General features: G+C 48.3%; 1 protein-coding gene and 1 long non-coding RNA gene across 4 annotated transcripts in view; one reads left to right on the top strand and one right to left on the bottom strand.

The window, feature by feature from the left end:
• The window catches only part of PLXNC1 (plexin C1), a 155,442-nt gene extending 144,601 nt beyond the window's left edge, over positions 1-10,841 (bottom strand). For both annotated transcript variants that reach the window (XM_060412507.1, XM_015094600.3), the window contains exon 1: positions 9,711-10,841. In XM_060412507.1, coding sequence (XP_060268490.1) covers positions 9,711-10,781 — 1,071 coding nt within the window. In that variant the 5' untranslated portion in view covers positions 10,782-10,841. The remainder of the gene's footprint in view (positions 1-9,710) is intronic.
• LOC121819097 (uncharacterized) lies at positions 10,819-26,569 on the top strand. Of its 2 annotated transcripts, XR_009599889.1 has the most exons (3): positions 10,819-25,415; positions 26,039-26,169; positions 26,361-26,569. It is a non-coding gene; the product is annotated as an uncharacterized LOC121819097 (long non-coding RNA). The 2 variants fall into 2 exon arrangements; XR_006059281.2 differs by lacking the exon at positions 26,039-26,169.
• The last annotated feature ends 513 nt before the right edge of the window (positions 26,570-27,082 follow it).

Raw genomic sequence — 27,082 nt, 5'->3', positions numbered from 1 at the left:
ATTTAGGAATTCAAATCCAGTCATTTCACTTCCCTTCAAAGGCTCTTCTAAGCTTTGAGGGAAAAAAAAAAAATATAACCTCCTTCCCACAGCCTGCCAGGCCTACAGGGTCGGCTACTGCTTTCTTCCCCAACACTCTCCCCCTCCACCTCCCTAAACCAACCACACTAGCCTTTTGTTCTTCAAAATGACTAAGTCATTTCCCCTTTTGAAGCCTTGCTCTGCTCCCCACTCCCCATGGGAGACGCCTACAACTATCCTTTCTCATCTTCCTGGGGTTGACTAACTTCCTTAAAAAGAACTTTCCCCACCAGCTCAAATAACATGGCTCTATTACATCCTCAGCTTTTTCCTTCTTGTAGCTCCAGTCTCAGCCTGGGCCTCAGTTTCCTTATCTGTAAAATGGAAATCACACTACCCATCTCACAAGGCTGGGGTGAGGGTTAAATGAGTTAATATTGGTAAAGTGCTTACTTAGAACAATACTTGGTGCAAAGCGAATGCTTTAGAAGGGTTAGCTATCATTTTACTGCAAAAAGAAGCTCTTTGTTTTCTGCCTATTTATTGTCTACTCTATACATCACTGATAGAAATATTTCACACAGTGCTTGACACAGAGTACAGACTCAAGAAGTATCCGATTGAACTAGTGACTGTCCTTCTAATCAGCAGTTTTGCCTCTCGTCTCACCTCATTCATTCTTCTGAACGATTGCACTAAAATACAACCAGCTCACATCTACTTAGAGCCCTGCTTTAGTCCTCCCTAAACAGGGCGGTTGAGTCCTAGAAGAGGACTAGAAGCTCAGTAGAGTCCTAGAAGTTCCTTTGAGATGCTGCAGGGACCAGCAAGGGGTGGGGGTGGCTGAGTCGCAGGATTCTGGGAGTCTCCCCCAGCCCCACCCCGCTTCACCCTGAGTCTCAGCACTTGGCAATGGCCTCACCCAGAACAGCAGGTCAAAGATGATTTGTTAGCCTTTTTCTCACACTGAGCTTCTGGTTTAAGATTTAGGAACCTGGTTTGTAAAGCCTGAAAACAACTGACCATCAGGATAAAATCCAGTCATCTTAGCTAGTCTCATTAAACCCTTCGCCATCTGGCCCTGCGTGCTCATTTCTGGACACTCCCCAGCGAGGGTGAGCTACCTGCGGTTCACAAGCTTATTCAACTTCCCGCTTGTGCACAAGCTGTGCCTTCTCTGGAACTCCCTTTCTGCCTCTTCTACTTGGCTTCAAGATACAGCTCCAATATCACCTCTCTAAAGCCTCCCCGGTTCTCCCACGTGAGTTTGATGCTCCTTCTTGGGGTTTCCACATCACCTTTTTGCTAAATTTCATATGCTGTCTTAGGGCAATGCAAAGGTTTGTTCTACTCTCACCCTTTCCATTATAGCAGGGGTGGGTAAACTACCAGCTGTGGACCAAACCGAGTAAGCTGCCTGCTTTTTGCAATGCGCCTCCCTCCCAAGCCAAGAATAGTTTCTACATTTTTTAAATGGCTGAAACAATCTAAAGAATAATATTTTATGACAAGTGAAAATTATACATGAAATTCAAATTTCCGTGTCCATAAAGTTTTATTGGAACATCGCCACGAGTGTTCCTTTATGCATTGTCTACGGTTGCAGTCACACTTCACTGGCAGTCGAGCAATTGCAGCAGAGACTGCACGTGGCGGGCAAAGCCTACGATACTGACAATCTTTACAGAAAAAGTTTGCTGACTTCTGCAGAAACGCACTGGCCAGAGTAGTGGAGTGGGGATTACTGGGGTCAAATCCTCTTTATGACTCCTCTGAGGAGACACTAAGTGTAACTATTGATCAGACAGTCGAACTCATCAACTATAGAAACTGTAAAACAAATCACAATTCTCTTTGGTTTTCTGACAGTATATAAATTAGTATTAATTTTCCATCTTGATGAAAATGCTAACAAAAACTATGAGCATAACTGATAAGTCTTAACCACTACCATGCCTCTAGGGGGCCTCCCTAGTGGTTCAGATAGTAAAGAATCTGCCTGCAATGCAGGAGACCTGGGCTTGGTCCCTGGGTCAGGAAGATCCCCTGGAGAAGGAAATGCAATCCCCTCCAGTATTTTTGCCTGGAGAATCCCTGGTGGGCTACAGTCCATGGGGTCACAGAGTCAGACACGACTGAGCAACTAACACTTAGCTCAGTGACTTTTTTCACCATGCCCCTGCTACCACAAACAGGTTAGATTCAGGATGCCTACAAACTGCCCCCAGCAACTGTGGGGGTTCTCAGAGCAGCCCTCAGTGATCATCAGCTAGGTGCCACCTCGTAGGTGCCTACCTCAGGGAAGGCAGAGGTGGGTCATGGAGAAGCCTGAAGGGAGGCAGAGACGGTTCCATGCCGCTATAGTCAACATGGTAACCATGGCGTGGGTCTCCCTCCTTTGCATTCCGAGGCAACCTGCCTACACCACCTACTGGGGGCCATCACGTGATGGTCTCCCTTCCTCTGACTGAACCAGGACTCAGTACTTGTCCCAACGGCAACAAACCCCTACCCTGAATTTGGGCTCATAATGTGGAGTCAAAGGATGGGTTGGACCCCATTCTATTTCCTGGTCATTTGAAGTAAATAATATAGGAAGCTGTTGCTAGTTGGTAGCTGATGCAGAAGGTTAAATGCTACTGGGAGGCAGAGTGGGGATCAGGTCAGACTGAGGCACATTCAGATGAGGAGGGAGAGGGACAGATACTCGAGGAAGCCCAGGTGGTCATTCGGTAGCAGGACTGAGGGAAGCCGCCACCCTGTCAGGCTGACAATGAAACCTTCGAATGAGGATCCTTCACTCTTTCTGCTGCTGAGCATCTTTCCGCTGCTCTGACTGCAGAAGTTTCCTCTCACTCCACACCATGCTAAGGTGCTCAGTCGTGTCCGACTCTGTACAACCCCATGGGCTGTAGCCTGCCAGGCTCCTCTGTCCCTGGGATTCTCCAGGCAAAAATACTGGAGGGGGTTGCCATGCTCTTCTCCAGGGGATCTTCCTGACCCAGGGGTCGAACCTGGGTCTCTTATGTCTCCTGCATTGGCAGGTGGGTTCTTTACCGTTCATGGCACCTGGGAAGCCCACCGCCCCCCGCATCAGAGAGCCCCAGCCTGTTACTACTGAAAATCACGACAGTGATGAAGGAGACACATACATGGTGTTTACCCTAGGTCAGGTAGTGTTCGTACCCTATACATATGAAGTCATTAATCCAGACAAAAATCCTATGAAGCAAAAAGGATCAATACTTCTAGGTAAACAAACAAGCACAGAAAGGTTAAATAATTTGCCCAAGGTCACACAACTGGGAAATGGCAGCTATGGCCCCTGTCTACCTGGATCCAGAGTCTGTGCAGGCGACCACCTCTCCTCTTCCTAGGCTTCCATGTAATCCCACATGTTCCTACCCACTAAATTCCCCATCTCCTTGTTGGAGCTTACTTATGTAGATCTTGGGTTCATGCAACCAACTGTGCCTAATTAGAATAGAAATTGGTATCAAGATTGATGCTGTAAATAGTAGACCCTTAGAATTCTGGCGTGCAGCTTGGAAATCTCTAGAAATCTCCTCCTGCCCTGCCCACATCCTGGAATGAAATGCAAACAGACTGTTGCATGAAAGGGTGAAGGAGCTAACTAAACTATGACTTACAGGTTCTTAAGACTCAGACTCCAAACTCAAAAACAGTAAGACTTTGGAAGTTTTTCTAGGTATTTCTGTTGAGCAACTAGAAGAGGATAAGAAATATAAGGGGAGTGGGATGAGTTGGTTACTTTCTATGACCTGAAGTAAAACTGCAGTGAAAACAGGGGTGGGGGGGGGGGGGGGACAAATTCTTATCTCAGGTGTTTGAGCTGCTAGGGAAACTGTGATACCTTGCAGCTGTGGTTCTAAAACCTGAATGTAGAGTAGAATCACCTGGAGAGATTGTTAAAACACAGATTGCCCATCCCACGCCCTACTCTGAGATTCTGATTTAGTAAATCTGATGTGGGGGCCCAAGAATTTGCATTTCCAGTAAGTTCCCTGGTGATGCTGTTGCTGGTCCAGAGACTACACTTTGCGGATCACTGCCCAACAGCACAAAGCCCTCTCTTCTTGTCTCTGGAAGGCGTGAGCATGCCCATTATTAACTTATACCAAAAAAATGCCAACCAGGCTTGGTTTTTATGGTCAAAGTTAATGCTCAGGTTGGCAAGACCGTAAGCCTGGCAAGCCCAAAGAATGGGAATTTCTGGGGAAAGCCAGAGGAGTGGAGGATGTCAGGGAGGCTCGGACTAGAGAAGAAAGAGGCCCCAACACATTAGACATCAAGAAAAAGACAATAGTTAAGGGGGCATGAGGGCTTCCCAGGTGGCTCTGTGATAAAGAATCCACTTGCCAGTGCAGGAGATGCAACAGATGAGGGTTCAATCCCTGGGCTGGGAAGCCCCCCTGGAGGAGGAAATGGCAACTCACTCCAGTATTCTTGCCTGGAAAATTCCATGGACAGAGGAATCTGGTAGCCCATGGAGTTGCAAAGAGTCAGACACGACTGAGCAACAGAGCACAGCATACATAAGGGAGCATGAGGTGGCCAGACTCAAGAAAGTGTGGCTGCTAAGGACAGAAGACATCCCCAACATGAGCCCCCAACCCCTCTCATTTATTAATTTAACAAATATTTCTTAAGTTACTATGCTAGGTACTCTGGCTTCAACAGAGAGCAAAATGTTACAAGGTTCCTGACCTCCTGGGGCTTGTATTTTAATTGTGGCTGCTAATAAAGACAAGAGTTCCTATAACCCAGATTTAACAGGCTGAGATCTTGGGATTGAGTTTATGAGCTAGTTCTTATGTCTGAAAACCAAAAACTTAGAGCAGTCCTTAAAGGTCCTATATGTCTCTCCGAGGTTGTTATAAGTCTGAATACAAACAGTGCCAGTGCTACCTAGAAACCGACCATTGAGGAACAACCTCCTCAAAGCCTGAATTTCAGGCGCTCAAATATGCAGATCCAGAAACCCAGTTCACACTCAAGAATTCTCTGTTCTACTGTCTTAAGTCCAGCTTAAGTCAATCCTAAAGGAAAACCACTCAATCCTAAAGGAAATCAGTCCTGAGTATGCATTGGCAAGACTGATGCTGAGGCTGAAACTTCAACACTTTGGCCACCTGATGTGAAGAACTGACCCCTTGGAAAAGACCCTAATGCCGGGAGAGATTGACAGCAGGAGGAGAAGGGGACGGCAGAGGATGAGATGGTTGGATGGCATCACTGACTCGATGGACATGAGTTTGAGCAAGCTCTGGGAGCTGGTGATGGACAGGGAAGCCCGGAAGAGTTAGACGCGACTGAGAGACTGAATGGACTGAAGTCCAGCTTACAGCTGACCTCTGAGTAGCAGCAAGAGCCTAGCCTCCTCATGGAGGACAAGATTGACACCACAGTCCAATGTCTGTGATGCTGAACTGTTCACGGCTATGTGTTACAAGCTCAGGTCCTCAATGCTCTGTCATTTACCAGGTATGGAAATTAACCAAAGCTCTCCAGGTCTCAATGTCTCATCATAAAACCTTAACAACAACTACGGTCCTTGCTGCATATGGGGCATTACAACGAACCAAATGTAAGGCATGTGAAGTGCTTAGCTCAAAGCCTGGCCATAGTAATCATCTAACAGTAGCAGCTATGGCTGCTTTTTCCCTCTAAGTGGGTGTTGGCCTTTTTAAATCCCTGCTTAAATATCAGACGTATGTATGGGGGTAAAATTCACCACCTAGTCTATAGACTGCAAAGTGGCCAGACACGATCATAACAGAAACTAAAGGGGAAATAAACATCGCAGGAAGACTGTGGATTTTGAGGTCAATAAGGCTGCACTGCCGAGTGGCCCTGGGACATCACTTCTGCACACAGTAGCTAGAAGCGTCTTGGGTTACTGTCTGTTGGAGAGCATGTGAGTGTTTTGTGGTTGTCTGCATGACAAATACTTATCAGGCTTTGGAATTATGTGAGTGTGGAGGAAGGGGGTGTGTCTTCCTACAAGGAATAGAATGAAATAGAAGGGTCATTTCATTGGCCAACACAATAAGAAAACACTACCCTCGACGTCTACAGAGGCCACCATGTTTAAACCACAAGCAACCCCAGGACCCAGCCACAGTAGCCAAATAATCTGGACCAATCAGACTTCAAAACTCAGGTACACACACTTTTCTATCAGTGTATTGGTATGCCAAGGGTGGCAGGAGTTCAGAGATGAGAGGAAGTTAACTTGTACATAATTTAAAACATTCATTTTTATGTTGATCCAAGCACACAGATATGTTACGGAATAGAATGAAAAAAAAAATCACATCAAGTTTTAAAAACACTTCAAGGGGTGTATCCTAGGGGAAGCTGGTTGCTGCCTCTAATCAGGGGACTTTGAAGGCAAAGTTTGAGAAGAACTAGAGTGGTGGAATGAATGCAGAAGTAGATATTGCAAGACCTGGGTTTAAGCTGGAGGCTCTGATGCTTACTTCGTGTATTATCTCGAGCAAGTTGCTTTAGTGATCTCAAGCTTCCTCATCAGGTAAATGGGAAAGCTCCTCAGAGAAGCAACCTTAGAGTTGATGAGGGGCTCAAAAGAAGTAATATATGAGGAACTGCATACAAATACTGATTAGGATTATTAGAGAGGGTCTACAGAATCAGGCTGCCTGGGCACATTTGCAGGCTGGAGCTAACCTGCCATACTTGTGAAAGGGGACTCAAAGTTGGAGGCAAGACAGAAAAAAAAATCATGGCCCAGTGTGTGAACGGCTGAGGACGCAATCATTGCCCAAGCATCTCGTGAATGAATCCTTAGCGAGAGAAGCTGAAGGCAAGAGAATCAGCTCACAAGAGATCAGGAGAGAACCTAGACATGAGAAAACACAACCCAGTCATCCCCGTCACTTTCCTACCCACGGCTGACTGAAGATGGAAAGGAAGAGAGTCACACAGGCGGAGCAGGGGAAGGCAAGCCAGTCTATGCTTGTGCCTCACTGCCTATGGATTACTACTACAATGCTGCGTCTGCTCTGGGGGAACCACTGTTAGAATCGACTGAGGCTCCCTCTAGAGTGGTTTTTCAAGTTTCGTCTGCTGTCATAGGTACCTTGTAATTCAGCGTGGCTTTTCCAAAACACACTGAAAACCTGAAAATAAAATGCAGAACAAACGCAACCCAAATGACATCATTGTTCTGAGCGACAACTAGGGGCACACTGATCTCATAACTCCATTAAATGGGGTTGCCACCTGCTATTGTCCTTTCGATGGCAGATTCAGTGGCACTGCCAGAGCACTGCCTGCCCTAGCAGGCATCAAACAAATATCTGTTCAACTATCTCATCTGCCTATTTAATAGGTTATAAAATTGTCAGCTTTTTCATCGAAACTACCGCCTTTCCCCCCCTCCCCATTCAAAGTCTCTCTTGAAACTCAATTCCATTAAGGCTTTTTAATACATACGAGCAGCAAGGAATTTACTTCCATATTTTTTTATAAAAGGCAAAACTCCAAGTTCCCACCTGGGCAGCCCTGACAAGCTATTGTTTGAACTGGAGTACATTATTTAATTTGGATGACAAGCTCAGGGGTTAGAGACCCCGTCTTTCAGAAACTGCAGCTCTGAGCACACTGGGAGCTTTCGATAAATAACAGCAGCAAGACATGCTGTGATGGGACCTAGTTTAATTATTTATTTTTCCAATTCCAGATTTTTGGCAGCATGTGTTTACCCCTTGCTTGATTTCTAAGGGGGCAGCCACCTCCCAGAAGTGCCCCACACAAAGATGGATAAGCAGCTCTCTGACTTTTCCTTCCCATCATCCCAGCGCAAGGAGGAACACCTGATCGAGCCAAAAACGTGGAATCTGAGTGCATTCAGGGTGCCTGCTGGGTTTGGAAGGGAACTAAGTCCTCCAGGACTCAATGGGTAGAGCGAGGCAGTCAAGAGAAATGTTTTGGCTCCCACACATCTACACAGCTGTCAGATGGCGGAGCTTGGATTTCCACTGTTATCACCTGCTGCGGGCCTCCGAGCTGTCTCGACATTGACCCGAGAGACCAAGTATGCCTAAAGCTGCACACTAAGTGCTATGTGGGGGTACTTTCAAGTCTTTCAACAGAGAAGTCAAAGATGGTGATTTTTGCCGAACTTGAACTCATAAGGATCTCACGAAGACAGATATTAAATATTAACTTATAATTGTATAGCCAGATGAAGTCATGTAGGAAGTATTATGCATTATATACATTTGCGTAATGTATATAATGTAATAATTATAACAGTGACCAAATGAAGACATTATGTGTGTGCCCCAGCACACAAGTAGTGGGCAAGGAGGAGGAAGCAAATGACCATTCTAAGAGGCCTTGCAAAAAACCTGTTTTTTTTTTTTTTTCTTTCTGGGTAATAAGGCTAATATTTGGTAAGATGGGCTCTGCCTGGGTGAAGGTGGGAGTGTCTTTCCATACACTTCTCAATAGACCTTAGCGCCAATGTCCTCTCTGTGCTTACACAACAAATGTATCAACACAGCACATTTTTCCAAGTGAAGACTTCTCGCCTTGCTCTCTGACGCATTTTATACCAAAACAATGGCAACACCTGTAGCCGTTAATTTCTGCTCTTTGATTTCTGTCCAGTTATAAAGGAGGCGCTCAGCAGGCTCCCCTCTCAGGAGCCATATGTGGAGTTGATGTGCCAGCAGCCTTGGAAGGAAAAGAGCCTCGGAGAAGCGCACAATGGCTCCATAATCCCCATCCACTGGACCCTCTTGAACCTCGGCTTTCTTTCCCAGTCAAAGAAATGCCAGTTTCAAGAGTCAAGCTGTGGCTGTCCTGGGGACCCTGGGGGAGGTGGGGGGGGTGGTGGTGGTGAAAAACTCTGCCATTTGCCTGGGTGGGTGGTGCCCCTGAGCCCCGCCATCTAGTCAGACAATCTGGAGCCCAGAAACTGCCTGTGGCACCCCCAACACTTTCTCTCGCCCTCCCCTCTAGGGTGAGGCTTTTTACCCACAAAGCCACCTCCGCGGGCCCAGCCTCTCCCCCGAGCTGTAGACCACAGCGCACACCCTCCACAGAGCCACAGCCCCGCCCCCTTGCACCGGGCCGCGCAGAGGGTTCTGTTCCCCCCAAGCCTGAGCCTCTGTTCCAGCCTAGCGCTGACCGGTGTCGAGCAGACCAACTCTTCAGACCACATCACAAGGGTTACGGGGGGTGGGCACAAAGACTGGGGTGTGGCAAGTCCTTTAGGTTCCACGGCTTCTCAGCCCAGGGCACTGCGTTTGGTAACCCTGGTGAGGACAAGGGTCAAAGCCGCAGGCCAACCCAGACCACACACCGGGGGAAGCGTTTAGGGGAGGGCGGGGGAGCTGCCTGGGGAGGCTCAGACCCAAACAAGCGCCCCTGTTTGGATAGGCAGGGATGGCAACGGGATGCAGTCACCAGAGTTTTGAGCTTAACTCCTACCCTCTCCACCTCCCTTTTTTCACACTCCCTCGGGGACCTCTGGTCGTGCTTGAGAGTAGCCCGAGGTACCAGAACGGTGGTCGGGCGGCCACAGGGCTGCGTAAATCCGAGAACTGGTAAAGGTCAACCCTCTCTGCCTGCGGCTCTGCCTCGCCCGCGGCTCCGCAAAGGGAGCGCTCCCCTACCCAGGAAGGGGCAGGACTTACGCAGTTGTTCTCGTTGTTATCGATCTCGAAGTCCCAGCGGCAGATCTTGGTGCGCGCCTGGATCTCACTCATCCTGAAGAGGCAGAGTGCGGTGGTGGTGGGCGACCGCTTCTCCTGGTCCTCTCCGGTGGCTGCGCTGAACACGCCCGCCCAGACGTCCAGGGCCTCCACCAAGCTGGAGGAGAGCAGCAGGCGGCGGCCGTCTGGGTGGCCGCGGCCGCAGTGGAGGGCCGCCTGGCCCTGGAACAGAAGCATCTCGGAGCTCTTGGCGATGCGCGCCATGCTGGGCCAGCCGGTGGCGGCGCCTCTCGAGTAGTTGTAGGGGTAGTAGGGGAAGTAGACGCTGCCGTTCCAGAGAAAGGCGTCCACGAAGTGCAGGCTGCTCCCGCCGTCGCGCAGCTTGAGGCGTCCCGTCTCCTTCGTGGCCAGGCTGCGCTTCCCGGTGTCCTTGAGCGCGATGGCCGTTTCGCGGTCGGACGCCGCGGGGTTGCAGCGGCTGGCCGTCTCGGACTCGGGCAGCACATAGGTGGCGGCCACGGCCAGGTACCAGCTCTGGGTGTCGTTCGCGTAGTACACCACGCCGGCCGTCGAGCCCTGCGGGTGACACGACACCACCTCGGTGCCGTTGCGCAGGGAGCTGCGGCTCAGGTTGCCCAGGGGTCGCACCTCGCAGGCGCCCCGGTCGAAGGTCCAGCCGGTGAGCAGCAGCCCCTCGAGGCCGGCCGCCCCCTCGCGGTAGGGCAGCAGCAGCTTGCTGAAGCTGCTGCCCGGCCGGGGCCGCGCGGGGGGCGCCAGCGGGACGGGCTCCGAGCAGTTGCCCGCTTGGTCCCGGTATAGGCGCGAGAGCCTGTGCTCCAGGCTGTAGTCCAGCTGGTCTAGGCAGCTGCCGCTCGCCACGAACACGCCGTCCTCCCGGCTCACCGCGATGGCTCCGATAGCTTGCTGCGACCGCCACACGGGCTCGTCCGCGCCCCGGCCGGGCGCCGCGAGCGCCAGCAGATAGGCAAGCAGCGGCAGCAGCGCGGCGGGGCGCGGGGGGCGCGGCGGTGCCTTCCTCCGGGAGACCTCCATGGGGCTGTGGCGTGGGGGGGGGGGCCGCCCCCGGGCAGGGCGCGCGGCGGCGACGGCGGCTCAGGCGCGCGGCGAGTGAGACGCGGGCGGCGGCGGCTCCTGCGCGCGCTCGGGCTCCCGCGGCCGCCCCATCCCTGCGGCTCGCCCGGGAAGGAGAGCGGGGAGGGCGGCGCGCGGCGGGCTCGTTCCGGCAGCCTGTGCAGCGGCGGCGGCGGCAAGCCCTGCGCGCTCCGGCGCCGCTTCCTCCGGGCCCTCCTTCTCCGGAGAGTTCCTCTGTGCAATGCTGGCGCTCGAGGGGAGGCGCGGAGGGGAAGGGAGGGGACGGGCGGAGGGGAGCGAGGCAGGCGGGGAGGGCTGGAGAGGTTGGGTGCGCTTGTGCGTTTCACTTTCCCATTGTGAAAGTGGGATGCAACTGGCCCCCTTCCTCATCCTCTTCCTCCTCCTCCCTCCGCCTCCTGTCCGCCCGCCCTCCCTCCACGCCCATCTCCCCTCCCCTCTTGATTCGGTGAGATAGGGAGGAGGGAGGTCTCGTAATTTGGGTTACTGTGTAGGTGGCCTCTTTCATCTATTCATAACAAAGCTGAGCCGCCTGCCGCCGCCACCACCATAGCCCCTTAGCTCGCCCGGGGCTCCCGGGGCGCGCTAACAGCGCACCAAGCTGGCTCCAGCGCCTGTCCGCCCGCGGGGCTGCTCCAACGCTCGGGTTTTGTTTACGAGAGCGGCGCGGAGAGATGCGCAAGGCTCGGGGAGCTAGGACCCAGGCCGCCGAAGGGTTGCAGCTGAGGCCCGGGGCTCGGGCCACTGGGAGGCTGCGAGGGCGGCTGACAGGTGTGGAGCGGCGGGAGGGAGGCCCTGGGGAGGAGCGCGAGAGAGGGAAACACTGACAAGCCCGAGGCTCAAGGAACCAAGGCGCCCCTGTGACAGGCGCTGGGTTTCCCCGGGTCAGAGGAGTGAGGTGGGGGAAAGGCAGGCGCCGAGATTCTGGTTCTGGACAATCCCTGGGGCCGGAGCTCCCATACTTGAGGAGGTTCTCGCATTTCCCTTGGCAACGGAGTCCCAGGCTTTCAAACCTAGCACTTAGAAAGTTCTTCTCATCATCTAACCTGAATGAGCGTGGCTAGTATTTATTGAGAACGTACTGCGTGCCGGGTCCCGCTTGAAATTCATTACGTGGATTAAAACTCATTTAATACCCATAACAACCCTGTTAGTGACTTGTTATTATCAGCCCCATTTCGTTAGGAGGGGTGGAGACGTTGCGGAACTTGCCGGGGGTCCTACTGCTGGCAGACAGCAGAAGTGAGATTCGAATTCTCTTCTAGCTCAGGGCCGCTTACACCGCTCCCTCTAGCCAAGTTCCACCTGTGGTCTTTACAGAACTACCTGGAGAGCATTCTCAGCAGGTGGGGCAGAAAAGTTCCCCAAGTTAAATGTTCCCACCTACTTCCCAGCCCAGCCTTCAGAGTCAAGTACCCTTATTTCCCTAGAGGCGCTCCGTCTGTGTCCTCCTTTGGCACCTCTTTCCTTTGGACTCTCTGAGGTCTCACCAACCCACCAAGGCGGCAAATACCAGCTGGGCCGCCCCCCAAACCACCAAGAACTTCTGGAGCCCAGTGACTATCTGAGTCACCTGTGTGTAGGTTCATGCTTTCTCAGAAGGGAGCCTCAGAGACTGCACAGATGCCTCCCAGCCCTGAGGCAGCTGCACCTTACCATCTGGCAGGTGATCCGGGGGCGCAGCAGGGGGAACCCGGTGCACCCCATGACAGAGGATCTGTGACTCTTTCCAGGCCATTTCCAGACCAGAGGCCCCAGGGACGGCAATTGGTCACAACCCCTTTCTTCCTTCCCCTCCCAGTTTCCCAATTCTAGATGGAATCGGTTCGGGGGTGGGATGGGGTGGGTGCCTGGGCTTCCTCTAGATGCTGAGTCCTTCTGAAGGAGCAGCTGTTGCAGGTTTTAAACTTCTACCATAGTGCCTCAAGTTCTTCTCCCCGGTGCTGAGGGACAGGGCGGGAGGAGACTGATCTGGAAGGCTAAAGCAAAGGAGGTTGAGGGGAAGCAAGACACACGAGAGGAACTGGGGTTTCCAATCTGGATGTGCAGTTAAAGGTTCACATCATCCCGGCAGTAGCTCTCATACTTTGAATTCACAAGTGGTCATCTTTCCATTTGTCCTTTCCTTGTTTGAAATTGGATAACATTATCTTTGCCTGCCAGGAGGCAGCATGTGCTTTCCTACAAGCTGTCAGGTCGCTCTTTCTGCTGCGGTGACGGCGGTTGGGGTGCTGGTGAGGAGAGAAGAGGGGCAAGGGAAAGACCTACCAGATCGAGGTGAACCAGGAGATCTTTAGGAGAGGCTAATCAGACACGCTCTGCTCCAAAATAAACAGGCGCCACTCCCTGCACTGTCTTCCCACCTGAAACGTTTTAAGAATTTTTGCACTGCTGGCAGTGGAAAAAGTGGTGTCTTGGAAGCATCTGCAGTAGCTCATGGAACCCTTCACAGCATAGGAGAGGATGTGTGCGCCCATATTTTGACAGCGTTTCCCGTGAATGGTGAAGAAACAATGATCACTGCCTTCATGAGCCGGCTGTGGCAATGTTGTTATGAGAAGCAACAGTTCAATTCCATTCTGGAGATAGTTTTACTTCACTGGTAACCAAGTAATTTCTTGAAGTCCCGTAGAGTTGGTACAATCAGGAGCAGCCCATCTTGGGAGCTATTTGGATTAAACATACTCTGTGGTGCGGCATTTTGATCACTACTCAATTCATTGCTGCCTCATGTTGAAAAAGAAACAACATCTTAAAAACACTACCAGCAAGAAGCATAAGTGGCTTTGATGGCTACCGTCTCTTGGCATTCTACTGGGATCGTAAGCCCCGCTCTGGAGAGCAGGCTTCTTTTCTCTCCCATTTAATTGTATGCAGGCTCCTATGGTGAAAGAAATCAGAATCTGTGCCTATTTTTTGGCATGAAAAATGTACAGGACTCGGAAGCATATGAATGTGTTCTTTGCTGATTCTATCCTGTTTGGTACAAACATATTTGGCCCATTCCAATTTTCCTGTGTGCTAAAGCTCCACCTTCAGGACATAAGTTCACATTTGAAAACGGTGGGAAACATGAACAACCAAAATAAATATTTAGGCATGTGGATTCTGAATGGTTTTGATCGCTTTCTCTTGGACACCGCTGTCTGGCCGAGGATGCGAATCCCACCGGTGACCAGGTTTCCGTCTCCCAGTGCTGGAGCCCAGCCCATCGGGTGTCACGTGTTGCACATTCAGAACTCCTTGTAACACAACTGGCTGAAACCCAAAAAAAGGAAGATGGTGCAGATTTATCCTCCAGACAGAGACCTGCTACCACGGAAACAAGCAGTTCAGACTGATTCGGAGCAGTTTTTATTTGTAGCATTCACTAGATGGGAAAGTCTTCATAACGAGAAAATATCAACTCCCCCAGGCACCAAAGGCAATCTGGGTTAACCAGATCATCCACAATCAGACTCATTTCTGCTGGACAGGACTTTGTAGATCTTGTGGCTTCCTGCCGAAGTTCAGGACATTAAGAACTGGTCGGCGGGCAACTGGTCACAGTCACAAGATGGCTATCATTGGTGCTTCGGTTTGCTCTCTGACTTAGGAAATTCTGACAGTGGTCTTTGGGAATGACTGTCCCGGCAGAGATGAAAAGCCACCAAGATGATTAGTTCTGGCAGCCAATGAGTTCTCTTTATATCTTATTTATGTAGCTACGACCCCCTTGGTGGCATTTGGAAAGCACCACTCAGGGGGTTGAATAGTTCCAGTCGTGTCCTTCTAGGACTTAAGACAGCTTTACTCAAATCTATGTGGTCTTCCACATCAAGTCCCTTATCAGAGCTTCTAGCCCCCTTTGTGACTGACAGGAAAAAGAAATGAGCCAGGCTTCTTTCTAGTATGCTGATGAGTAGATGGTTGAAAGCAGATAAGATGAAGAGCCATTTAATAAGTTTGAATTGATGCTGAGAGACAAGTTGAATGCAGTTCAATAAACATGGAAAGTCAGTCAAAGGCACAGTTAAGACATGGTAAAGGAACATTCATTGGAAGGACCAACACTGAGGCTCCAATACTTTGACCACCTGATGCAAAAAAACCGACTCATTGGAAAAGACCCTGATGCTGGGAAAGATTGACGGCAGGAGAAGAAGGGGGCGGCAGAGGATGAGAGGGTTGGATGGCATCACCGACTCAGCAGATGTGAGTCTGAGCAGAGTCTGGGACATAATGAAGGACAGGGAAGCCTGGTGTGCTGCAGCTCACGGGGTCGTAGAGAGTTGGACATGACTGAGTGACTGAACAACAAAGGGACACGGTGCCTTGTCTTCCCTGCCCACCCAACATGGCCCCACACAACTGCTGAGCATCTTATACTTTGGTGATGATGCCCATGCCTTTGGTTAAAGTGTTGAAGGCTCAGTGGTGTTCCTTCAGTAGGCAGAATTTGGTTTGCTCCCCACATTGCAATTGTTTTTTTTGGACATCACACTGTCCTCACGGTCGTTCACCAGCAGAGATACAATTGAATGTGCAAGGTAACAATTCTTTACTCCAAGTCCAATAGCTTCCTTTAAGCTGAAAGGAGGACCTCAGTCAGCTCTAGGGAGGGATGAGTTATTGCCCTATGGAAGGGATGTCAAATGTCAGAGGTTTTTAAGGGACTGTGGTGTCTAGGACATCACCCTGCCATCCTAGTACCTCCCTTCTCATGTAATACACTCAGTGTCATGAAGTTTCTCTTTCTGCAAAACATTCACCCAAACCATCAGTGGTTAGGAGCATGAGGCCATTATCAGCTGAAAGCAAAATACGGTACATCATCAACCATCACAGTGGTTTTCCAGACCAACCGGAGTTCATCCGGCACAGTGCACAGAGTCATCCATTCATTACCCCTCTGGACCTGGGGGACCTCTGTAACTTGTGAGCAGCCTCTCGGTTACCAGCTTTTCTCTGGTTTTACACAAAACCCGGGTCTATCCCTGCTCATGTTTTCCTTGCTGCTGTTTTGAAATGTGGAGCCAAAAGGGCATCATGGGCTAGACACAAAATGCCGATCCCTCTTTAATACAATGTCTTTCCCTGTGTCTCTGTTCTGCCGTCACAGCTCTGAGGCTCCCTGTTAGTGTAATCGTAGGCCCTGAATCCTTTGATAACTGGCAGCCTGGCATAAACCCATTTAAAGAGAAGAGCTGCCAGAAACCAGGCCCTCATATTAATAACTCAAATTCTCGAAACGAATAGCAGAAGATAAGATAAACACGCAGATAATGTCACAGTCACTCATACTTCCGTTTCCTTGAGATTCTGACGGGGAGATGCTCTGAGCTGACGATGAAGTTGCTGGACTGGGCGGTGAGCGGTCTGCTGCTTGCCACCAAGTTGGCACACCTCCTCATTTTTAGGCCTTGCCACTCCCTAGAAAATATGTCCACAAAGGTGGATGAGAAGCAACTGGCATCAGCTCTGAACTTGGGTTGTTGACAAAAGGAAGCTCAACAGGTGGTCCCCATGGTGAGGGCAGCCTCACTCGTCACCCATGGTGGGGAAGGCACTGGACGTGCAGACAGCATCATTCAGAGTCCCAAGGGCAAATCCGATGGAAGGCCGAGCATTTACCTCGCCATTCTGCCCCTTCTCTAACCCTATTTGTTTTTCCTTCCCCATTTGTGCTGGGTAGTTTCCCCTGATCTCTACAGAGCACAGTCCCACTCTGCCCCGTTCTGCTGTACGCCCGCAAGTTTGACGCTTTTGGACCTCCTCCTCGCTTTTTGGTTTCCAGTTAGGTCCAGCCAATCTGAGCCCCCATCAGGAGACCCAGGGGTGATGTCCGGATATTTATGCTTCCAGTGATCTGTGCACTGGCCTTGTCCCTCTCCAAGGCCACAGAAGCTATGGTCAGCCCTGTTTTACAACTGCATCTGTGGTCCCAGCCTTCCCTGGGTTATCACCAGCCTCCCCTACTCTTCAGGTCTGCAGGAACCAGCGTCTCCCTCTGTTGCTGGCCCTGGCTTGTCTCCCTTCATCTCATCCACACTTCTGCCATGGTCCCTTCACTAACAAACCCATTTGCCCGTGTCACTTCTTCTCTTTCAGAACCATAACTGATGTACCAGCCCCCCTCCAAGCATGCGTGGAGAAGGGAACGAGAAAGCTACTTAAACCTGTACCTTCTATTTGTCCACTGATGGGGAGCATGGGACACTGCTAGGCACAGAGAAACTCCTAGTCTTTCTCTCCAAATGTTTGGCTCCCCTCAATCTAGATTTTGGAAAATCTCCATTTCTTTCTCCCCTTTGCAACAGGCTTTCCTACACTAGTTCAGCCTGGTGATAGAGACAAATGGAAACCTGACTAAGTAAGATTATATATATTTTTCCAGCTAAATCATAAAACTAAAAGCTTTACCTTGAAAGTAAACCGAGAACTACTAGGGGCTTAAGGGTTCAAAAGGTGGTGGGGAGCAGGGGTGGTTCTGATATCTAAAACACTGCTGAACATTTGAAGTCTATTTTCAAATAAGACAAAACTGAACACTCTGCTTTTTCCTTTTTAGACATTTTTCCTTAAGTCTGAACTTCAGCAGTCCCTTCAATACAGTCTAGAAATTCTGTTTTTATTCATGATTCCCCAGAACAGGCTTATGAAGAGACCGCTATCCTCTCTTGTCTCCAGACTTCACCCCACCCCACCCCAACTAATGTTTAGAGATAAATCAGGCATTCTGGGTTCCTTCATGGCTCAAGGACAGGTGACACGCACAGCGTTCCATGGAGTAGAAATAGAAACCATCTTGAGTTCTAAAGCCACGAGTTCTTTAGAGGGAACTTTATTTTTACTCTGCTGTGACTTCTCTGCTTTCATCGTCTGGACCAGCCAATTTGAAACCAGACTCCCCTCCTTTGTTGGACATTCTTAATGGTGATTAAATATTTACGCTGTCAGAGGCCTTTTTTTCCCCCACCATGAAAGCTGCAATTTGGAACATTCAGGAGCTTCAATTGTGAGGAGAGACGCACTGACATTCATCGTCAAAATGCTCAAAGATGTGTTTCTCAGTTGCTGTGATTGGAGGGTGGGGAGGTGGGGGTGGGGGTCCTGGCGACAGAATAGGCGTGTGATCCCAGCAAACTAGATTTCTTGCTTAATGAGGACTGGAGATGGAGCTGTTTGAAGCCACTTAGCAGAACTGGGCTGAATCGAGGCCCCCTTGCGTCTATAGGACCACTGGAAGCCCACCCACTTGGGACCCAGTGCTCACGGACCTGGGTTCTCGAATGCCCAACTGTGGAGCAGGTGAAGTTTGCAGTCCAGGCTCTCAGAATCCCTTTTATGTGCCCTCTTCCTTGCTTGGTGGTATTACCTCCAGCCACCCCAGCCCCTTGGGAAGCCCAGCATAACGATTAAGTGCTTGGGCTGTAGGGTGCGTCACCGTGAAGGGTAAGCCCTGCACCAAGGCATCTGGCCAACGGGGGGGCAAGAGGAACTGAAATCAGCCCACCTGCTTCTCACCCTCAAGGAAGAGATGCTTTTTCTCTTTGCAAAGGCTTTACAAGGCTAGCGGTAGCCTTAGTCAGGCCTAAGTCCCAAATCTAGTGCCGTCACCCCAAAACTATGTAGCCCTGGGTTGTCTGAGCCTCAGCATCCTCACTGTAGCCGGGAAATAGCAGCATCTAACTTTAGGGGAATTTCAAGCACACTAAATGACGCCATCATCATCACCACCAATACCACGGCTCTAATGCCTTGCTAACCCGTTATTAGTCTGCTAGGGCTGCCATAGCAAAGTACCACGACTAGGTGGCTTAAACAACAGAAGTCTATTTATTTCCCGATAGTTCTGGAGCCTGCAAGTCCGAGATCAAGGCGTGGTGGAGTTGGTTGCTTCTGAGGCCTCTCTACTTGTAGCTGGCCATCTCTTCCTGGTGTCTTCACCTCGTCTTCTCTCTGTATCCAACTATGTCCAGATTCCCATTTTCCTTATAAGGATGCCAGTCCACCCTGAAGCCCTCCTTTTACTTCTTTAAAGACTCCATATCCAAATACAGTCATATTGTGAGATATTGGGGGGTCAGGACTTCAACAGATGAATTTTGGGGTGTGTTGGGACACAATTCAGCCCATAATACTCATTTTAAATCTCATCCCTAGAGGAGAATTTTAACTAGTGTTTCCTGGGCGTATGTCCAGTACTGAGCACACTTACTTGAATTTGACCAGCACTTAAGACTTAGGTCATCCTCTGGCTCTAACCATCATTATTGTCAAAACCAACTAGTATTTACTAAGGAACTTCCCTCTACAGGGCTTTGTGCTAAGAGCTAGTGATACACTTGGTACCGTCATCCATTTTTAGCAACGGGATATTCTTTCAACAAGGCAGACCTTTCCATGCCTCCATCCTCTTGCATACACTGTACTTCTCATCTAAAACATCCTCTCGCTGGGACTTCCTTGATGATTCAGTGGCTAAGACTCCACACTCCCAATGCAGGGGACCCAGGTTCAAGCCCTGGTCAAGGAACTAGATCCCACATGCTGCAACAAAGACCTAGCACAGCCAAAGAAATAAATACTTAAAAGGAAAACTAAAACATCCTTTCTCTCTTCTCTGCCTTGCAAACTCCTATGCATCCTTCAAGACCCAATTTAAAAGCCACTTTCTCCTGGAAGTCTTTCTTGAAAGTATACTAGAAGCTCTCTACTAGACTATTAACTTTAAAAATTGCTTAAAAATAAAATAAAAATCAAGCTCTGATTCATCTTCATGCCCCCAGGAATGGGCACAGGGCCTGGTATACCGTAAATGTTCACTCACTTATCTAATATAGGAATGAGTATTGCTTCCTTGCCAGGCTCCCTTCTAGCAGTGTCCTTAAACTTGCCTATTGAATGTGTTTAACTGATTTCTCCATTTGGTTGTGAATCCCCTTTTCTGAACTTGAGCAACACTTTATCTGCCAGCCTATGAAAGCATTTAAATCTTGCAGTCTACAGTATTCATTATACATTGGTCACGTATATCGTTCTTCTGTTCAGTTGTGGATTCCTTGAGGTCGAGGATGGTGTCTTATTCAGTTTATCACCATAATTCCCTTTATCCCCTCACACTGTTTGTTTATTTACTTGCTCATTCCTCTAACAAATACTTTCTGAGGACCTACCATGTGCTAAGCATGTGTTGAGAGTTGGGGCAGTGAGCTAGCTTGATGGTTCCCTCCCTGTGCACCTTCTTAAGCCTTGCCCAGACTCAGTAGTCAACAAACATTGGCTGAACTGCATTCTAAACACTGAAGATGCTAGGGACAGGGCGTCATTCTTTGGGGTACCCACAGCCCTAGTTACAATGACAACTTAGCATACATATAATGCATATTTACCAATTTGTGAATTCTTTATCTCTGTAAAGACAGAGAACAGAATTGAGAAGAGCAATAGCCAACTACAAAAATATATGTTATTGACAATATGGAGATGCACCCACTGAATTCAAGTATGAGTACAGCATTCAGATTATTTGTTAATTTATAGCATCTTTGAAACTTTGATAACGGCTTTGTGTTGAAAAGAGAAGAGTCTTATACTGTAACTATGTTAGACAAGCTTATGATAATTATCAGCGGAGTGCCAATAATACTTTAAGAATTCCAGTGAACATCAAGATCACAGTATTTAAACTTAAAATTTGAAATCACACAGGTATTTAAAATTAAGCTCTTTAAAAGTGAAAGTGTACAGATTCGGCATTTTCTGTTTTTTAATAGCCGAATATTCTAACAAGTATAAACCCTCCTTTTCATGGTGGAAACTTCTATTTATAATAAAAAACTTTATCTAAAATGCTCAGTGGACCCTTTCTAAATCCAGTGAGAGTTTAAATAATCGCCACTCTTTAACATATCTTGAATGATATTCTCTAATTTGTTTGAAAAATATGATAATATGCCAGATATCTGGACCCTTACAGGGTAGAGGACACACCCATCAACAGACAAGTTTTCAAGGGTATATCATTCCATTATGCTTAGAACGAGCCGTTTTGATACGCGCTAGGATTCCCCCTAGTGGATATAAAAGGTACTTGATAAGAAAAAATAGGTACTACCTAAGGGGAGTTGCCAGGTGCTGTGGTTTACAAGATTTCTTTCATTCCTTCCTAGCATCTGTTCCCCTGAAGGTGGAAGTATGTCACCAATTAATGGAGATTTGGACTAGCACTCCTCTTTCTATCCAGTGTCCATAGTAACTAAGATATCTGCCTGCAGGCTTGCAAATGCAGCATGAAATTACAGTCAGCCTTAGAACCAAGCAATAAACTGAACATTCTTTAAAACAACACTACCCGATTTCCATGACAATCCCCCAATCAAATTCTCACTGTAACTGTTTGGGTCCAAATTGATATGGTGCCTTAATCCAAATCATGAAAACGACTGGCTCTTTTCAGAGACTCTATTAATGTTAATAACTATGTCAGTGGTGGACAACTACTTTAAAAAAGTGCTTTTGTGTGTTGTCCAAATAAGATTTTCTGGGTGTCAGTTTTTGTCATGTTTTTTGAAAAATACCCACTACTTGCCATGTGGAATGTTTATGAATTCATTCCATCCACACTTGTTGATTATAGGCATAGCACTACATATCAGAGGGAAGGAGGAAACAGATCTGAATAAGACACATTTCTCAGCCTCTGAAAAGATGATAATCTACTCTGACATGTCAATATTTTGTCTCCTTTACTGGTCCCCACTTTCCATCTACCTCTTTAAGTGATGGGTTGGGAACCATGGTAACCATATTTATCTGCCCTGAAAGCTTTACCATCACTGTTCTTATCGTAATAGAACCTGTTGCTATGTCCCACCCCCAACCAGATGACAATGTGAACTCATGACATGTGACCTAGGTCTGGCCAATCCAAGTGCTCAATAGCTGGCAACAGTGTTTGGTCTAAGGATAGGTCATATGACCCAAGCAAAGCCACTCAGTTATTTCTAGGGACTACTAGGAAATGACAACCCACTCTAGTACTCTTGCCTGGAAAATCCCTGGACGGAGGTCCATGGGGTTGCAAAGAGTTGAACACAGCTGAGCAACTTCACTTTCTTTCTTGTTATAGTGTGGTGGGGGGAAAAGAGTCTTACTGGGATGGGCTATTCTGGAGCTACCAGTGACTTTATTCTCCACCTAGCAGAAAAGACCAGTCTGAAATTGGAGGCAATGAGGCAAATATTCAAAGAGAAGCAGACATAAGACAGACAGACAGACACACACTCACTCTCTCTCTCTCTCTCTCTCTCTCTCTCTCTCTGAATGAAGCCCACCGGGACTGAGTTCTCAGTCTTGGTCCTTTGACTTGAGTTGGCTTGGGTTGAGTTTCTCTCCCTTGCTCCGTGTCTGGCCCTCTCTTATCCCAGCTCTCTTCTTCCTGGTCAGTATCACCAATATTATCTGCGGAAGACTAAAGTTCTAGATGAGAGTGACCTCTTGAGCATGAGATCTATGCTTCCAAATGCCTCCTGGTCATCTCCCTTGGACATTCCACACGCGTCTCAAACCAAGGTTCTTCTATCTTTCCCCCACATATTCTCAGTTTCAATGGATGCCGCCACTGTCCACTCAAGGTTCTCGAGCCAAAAGCTGTAAGTCATCCTGGATTCTTCCGTTTGTGTATCTCATCAGCTAGCAAGACCATGTCCATTCATTGATTTTTAATCTCCTCAAGATTCCTCTTATCCCAGATCCCTTCTGCTTTTTTATTCTTCCTCCTTAGCGCAGCCCCTCATGGCTTCACATCTGGGCCACTGTAGGTGAGGCTGGTATTCCTGGCCTCAGGCTCATTGTCTACCCCTCCCATCCAACTTTTGCATTGCCTTCTCATTCCCTTCGGAGATGGAAAATTGATGAGGTTTCTTACTGTTGAAAAATCCCTCAATGCCCCCCCCATTGCTTCCCAAGTCATGGTCCCATGAGATTCCGCCCTGCTTGGATCCACCTTCCTAGAGCCACACGAGGCTTCTTCAATGCCTCCCCATTGTTTCCCATGTCATGGTCCCATGAGATCCCGCCCTGCTTGGATCTGGCTTCCTAGAGCCACACGAGGCTTCTTGCTGCTGGGGGTGACCAGTCTAAGGGCTCTGGCTGCCAGGCCCTGCCAGTAGTCCCAAGGACTGAGAGGGCAGGGAAGTATCTCAGTGTACCATATGCCATACTTCTGGGGAAGCTCTGGCTTAGAAATTACTGCTTACACTTCTTGTGTGCTAAGTCGCTTCAGTTGTGTCCGACTCTTTGTGACCCCATGGACTTTAGCCCGCTAGGCTCCTCTGTCCATGGGATTCCCCAGGCAAGAATACTGGAGTGGGTTGCCGTTTCCTACTCTAGGGATCTTCCCGACCTAGGGACTGAACCCAAGTCTCTTACGTCTCCTGCACTGGCAGGCGGGTTCTTTACCAGCCTCGCCACCTGGGAAGCCATAAAAGGTCCCTGACTGCCTGTTTTTGCAGCTCTGTTCCCATGCCTTCATGTGCATGTGTAACTGTGCCCTGGGCCGAGCTAACTGGAGAGCAGTCGTGCTGGCTAGTAAACCTGAACTCACGGACATCTGTGGGCACTGGTTGATATGCTTGGGGGCTTTTGTTTGGTTTGGTTCTGCCTAAAGGTGGAGGTTGAGGCTAGGCTTCTGCAGAAAGACCCTAAGAAAAGCAGATGAGAACAGTATGCCTCCTCTTTCTCAGACAATTCCCCATAGAGAGCAGGGGTAGGCAGGAGCTAGAAGGTATACTTTGACCAAAGGCCTATGATATTCAAGGCATTCACACCATCTTGGGATCTAGTGATAGAGTGAAATGGAGGCAGAGAGTCAGACTTTCTTGCCAGCTCTGCAGAGAATACTGTTTAAGCATCAGGGGAGATGCAGAGTAGTAAGGAGGAAGCCACAATCAAAGATGTTCTCCTGGGGGCTCCCAAAAGTGACTGGAGAGACTGAAGAAGAAAGGAGTTGACTCTAGAGTTATACAGATTGAGGATGTCAGCCAGGAAAACTCAGCAGCATTAGCCATGGGATCACATTGGTAATCACTGGAGAAATCTGTGCAAGAAAATGGTTTACAGAAGCTATGCATACAAGTTACAATGTGTTTAGTTATAAGGGGGAAAAAAGTCTAAATATTTGTAGCACGGACAAGTAGGGGTTAATTTTTTTCCCCTACACAAGGAGTCCAGTTGCCAGGATTGGTTGCTATTCAGTGTTACTATCAAAGAGCCCCCCAGGCTCCTATTATCTTTCTGCTGTCACAAGATAGCTGCCACAATTGCAAACATCATAACAGGTTTCTAGACAAGAGGAGAAAGCTAGTTTTCTCCTAGCAAGACTGTCTTTCTATGTCCAAATGCAAGGCCCCGGGCTGACTTCCCCTTCTATCTCATTGACCAGAAAGGTGGTTATGTGCTCACCCTGGACCAATCACTGGCAGAGAGAAAAGGAATGACCATACTTGGCGCCTGATTGGCTCATGAACTTGGTGGGTCTGGGGAAGGAGCTTACCTTCCTTGAGCCCATCCCAGACCGGAAACTAAGGTTCTATTCAGAGGGAAGGAGGGAAGGAGAGGAGATGGGTGTTGGGTAGGTAAAGAATGCTGCTGCAATACCAACGGATTTATGGTTTCTCATTCCCTATTCCTATTGGCTAAAGTCCTACTCATCCTTTGGGTTCTCCCTTTTAGCATCTTCTGACTTTTGTTTGCCAAAATTGACCTTCTCTGGTTTCACCAGCATACCTGATTGACACCCAATCTTTGCTCTCATTATACCCCATTGCAATATGTATTGGTCTGAGGGCTGTCTTGCTTTAGACTCCTTGGGAGAACTAGTTATATTCATCTTTGTCTCTAATGTCTAGCATGATACCTGGCACATAGTGTTTAGTATTTGTGGAATAGATGTTGCATAAACAAATCTGAGATGGAAAATAATCATGTTAGCACTGGCAACTTCAAGCATGAAGACCCACTAAATATGCACAGTTGACAGCTGTTCAATTCAGCCACACCTATTTACGGAGGGGCTATTGTCTGCCAAGCACCAGAGGCAACCGAAGAGAAGGACAACACAGGATCCGTGAACCCAAAGAGCGTATGCACCGCAAAGATAACTAACAATACAAAATAGCATCTGATAAGCGTCTCATTAGAGCTACAGGAGTGCAGTGATGGGGGAGCCAGAACACACTGGGACAGTGAATAGCATGGTAATTAAAATCCACAGGTAATCCCAAAATCTTAATTTAATCAATGATTTCAACCTCTGCCCATCAACGACTCCTTAGTGAGGGAGGAAAATTGTCAGATTTGAATGTCATTTCCCCTCGTGCCCTGCCTATCTTTCAGTGCACCTGTGACCCACAGTAAAAGAACCACATGGTAAACAGCCAAAGAGGAAACCAGGAAGAAAAGGGGACCTTGGTAATTCAGAGCTCAGACAGTCAGCTCGTGAATAGCTGAAAGCTGATGCAGTTTTCACCAGCGATTTGAGGATCAAATAATTCCATATCTGACAATTGAATGGCATTCGAGGTTTTTGTTAAGGTATGTTATTGGGAAAGAGGTAATTAAAACCAAGTGAAAAGCACAATGAAATGCACTCAGTGATTAATTGTGTAGGCCCCTGTCTTCGTGGAAGCTGTGCTTTGGCCGTGGGGAATCCTGAAATCTCCTCAAGCGAGGGGCACAGTGCTGAGAATCTCCTACAGGGCTCTTACCACGTTTTGTAGGTATGGGAGGCGGAAGGGCATGGACTGCTTTGAGAGCCTAGTGAAGTCTACTGACTCTTCGCACAGTATTTTTAAACTTCAAAATTTTTTAAAATAAAAAAAAACCCATAGGATTAGAAAGAAAGTCAACTATGTTGAAATACAGTTATGAAATCATGAAATCATGACATGATAACAGATGTGCTTTTTTGGTAGCCTGTACATAACAAGATCTAGCAGCACCTCTGATGTGTAATCATGAGGTGAAGTAGGGATCCGTGTGAATCAACATATTGGCAACAACTGACACAGGATTTGAAAAGATCTGTGATGTCCCATGTCGACAAAGTCACAGGCTCTTCTGTTACTATTCTAATGTGTTGCCCAGGATTGTCATGGAAGGAAATGCTGAATTTCAGTTCGAGAAAATAAAGCTGCAATTTTGTTTCACCATCCAAGGTCACAGACCCCAGTTAAAAACTGCTGTTCCGAGACCCCTCAACCACCTGGAGACAAAGCTGAGAAGCAGAGGCCGTGTGTGTTTCCCTGCTGCCAGTGGACAGGGGTGCAGGATGCATTTCCCTCATCGAGTAATTTATTACCATTTATAATTCTGTTCCTTAAGAAATTGGGTTCTTAGGGAGATAGACTCAAAACCAAGAGGAGAAAAAGTGCCCTTAGAGGATGCTAGTTGGAAAAAACCCTTATTAAATTCACTCCCATTGTTTCCTTGGAATGTGGTTCTCTAACACTGATGTTCTTGTCTTTTCTGCTAATTTAGGACTTGCTGGATCCTTGACAGCCTCTCCTGGTATTCTTGTCTTATCAGATGTGGACATCTCCGACACAGGCAAGATAAATTCCCATCCTCAGCCGAGAGAAGCAGTTGGCCTGCTCACTGTATCTCTGAAAATGGATGAGTGGCTAGGCCAGGTCCCTCTGGAAGGGCAACTTTGTGCCCAATAAAATACAAATGCGGAACTCCTGAAATTGTGTATGTGTGTGTCGGGGTGGGGGCGGCGGGGTGCAAATACCAAGCTGTAACCTTAGCTGACCCACCCAGTTGCCTAGGGTCTGGTGCACAGTTCCCCTTTCCTGTTTATTTTAAATCCTTACCTAAATAAGAAGAGGAGGCGGGAGCGCAAAGGGAAGTGTCCTAACACTGTTGGGAAGGGTGGATTGCTATTTTATTGTTGCAAAAATGAAGTTCTCTCTCCGCTTGGAAATAAGCACACCAGGCACTAATTCTCTTTCAGTAACTACTGTTTCATTCTCTTCATAAATGTGTCTTCAAAGGTTAGCTTCCACATCTGTACATTTTTTTTAAAGGTAAAAGTATATTTGGTCGTAATCCTATATCTAAAAACTGGTAGATAATTAAAAAAAAAAAACAACTAGGTGATTTGCAGGGGGGAAAAAATCCCAGTCCTCAGACAGACTTATGAGGGCATCACATTCCAAAATACAGAGTTGTTACAGCTTCACATTTGACCGGTGACTCAC

This window comes from Ovis aries, chromosome 3 (assembly GCF_016772045.2).
Source record: "Ovis aries strain OAR_USU_Benz2616 breed Rambouillet chromosome 3, ARS-UI_Ramb_v3.0, whole genome shotgun sequence".
Classification (NCBI taxonomy): Eukaryota; Metazoa; Chordata; class Mammalia; order Artiodactyla; family Bovidae; genus Ovis; species Ovis aries.
This window is presented reverse-complemented; position numbering and strand designations above follow the sequence as displayed.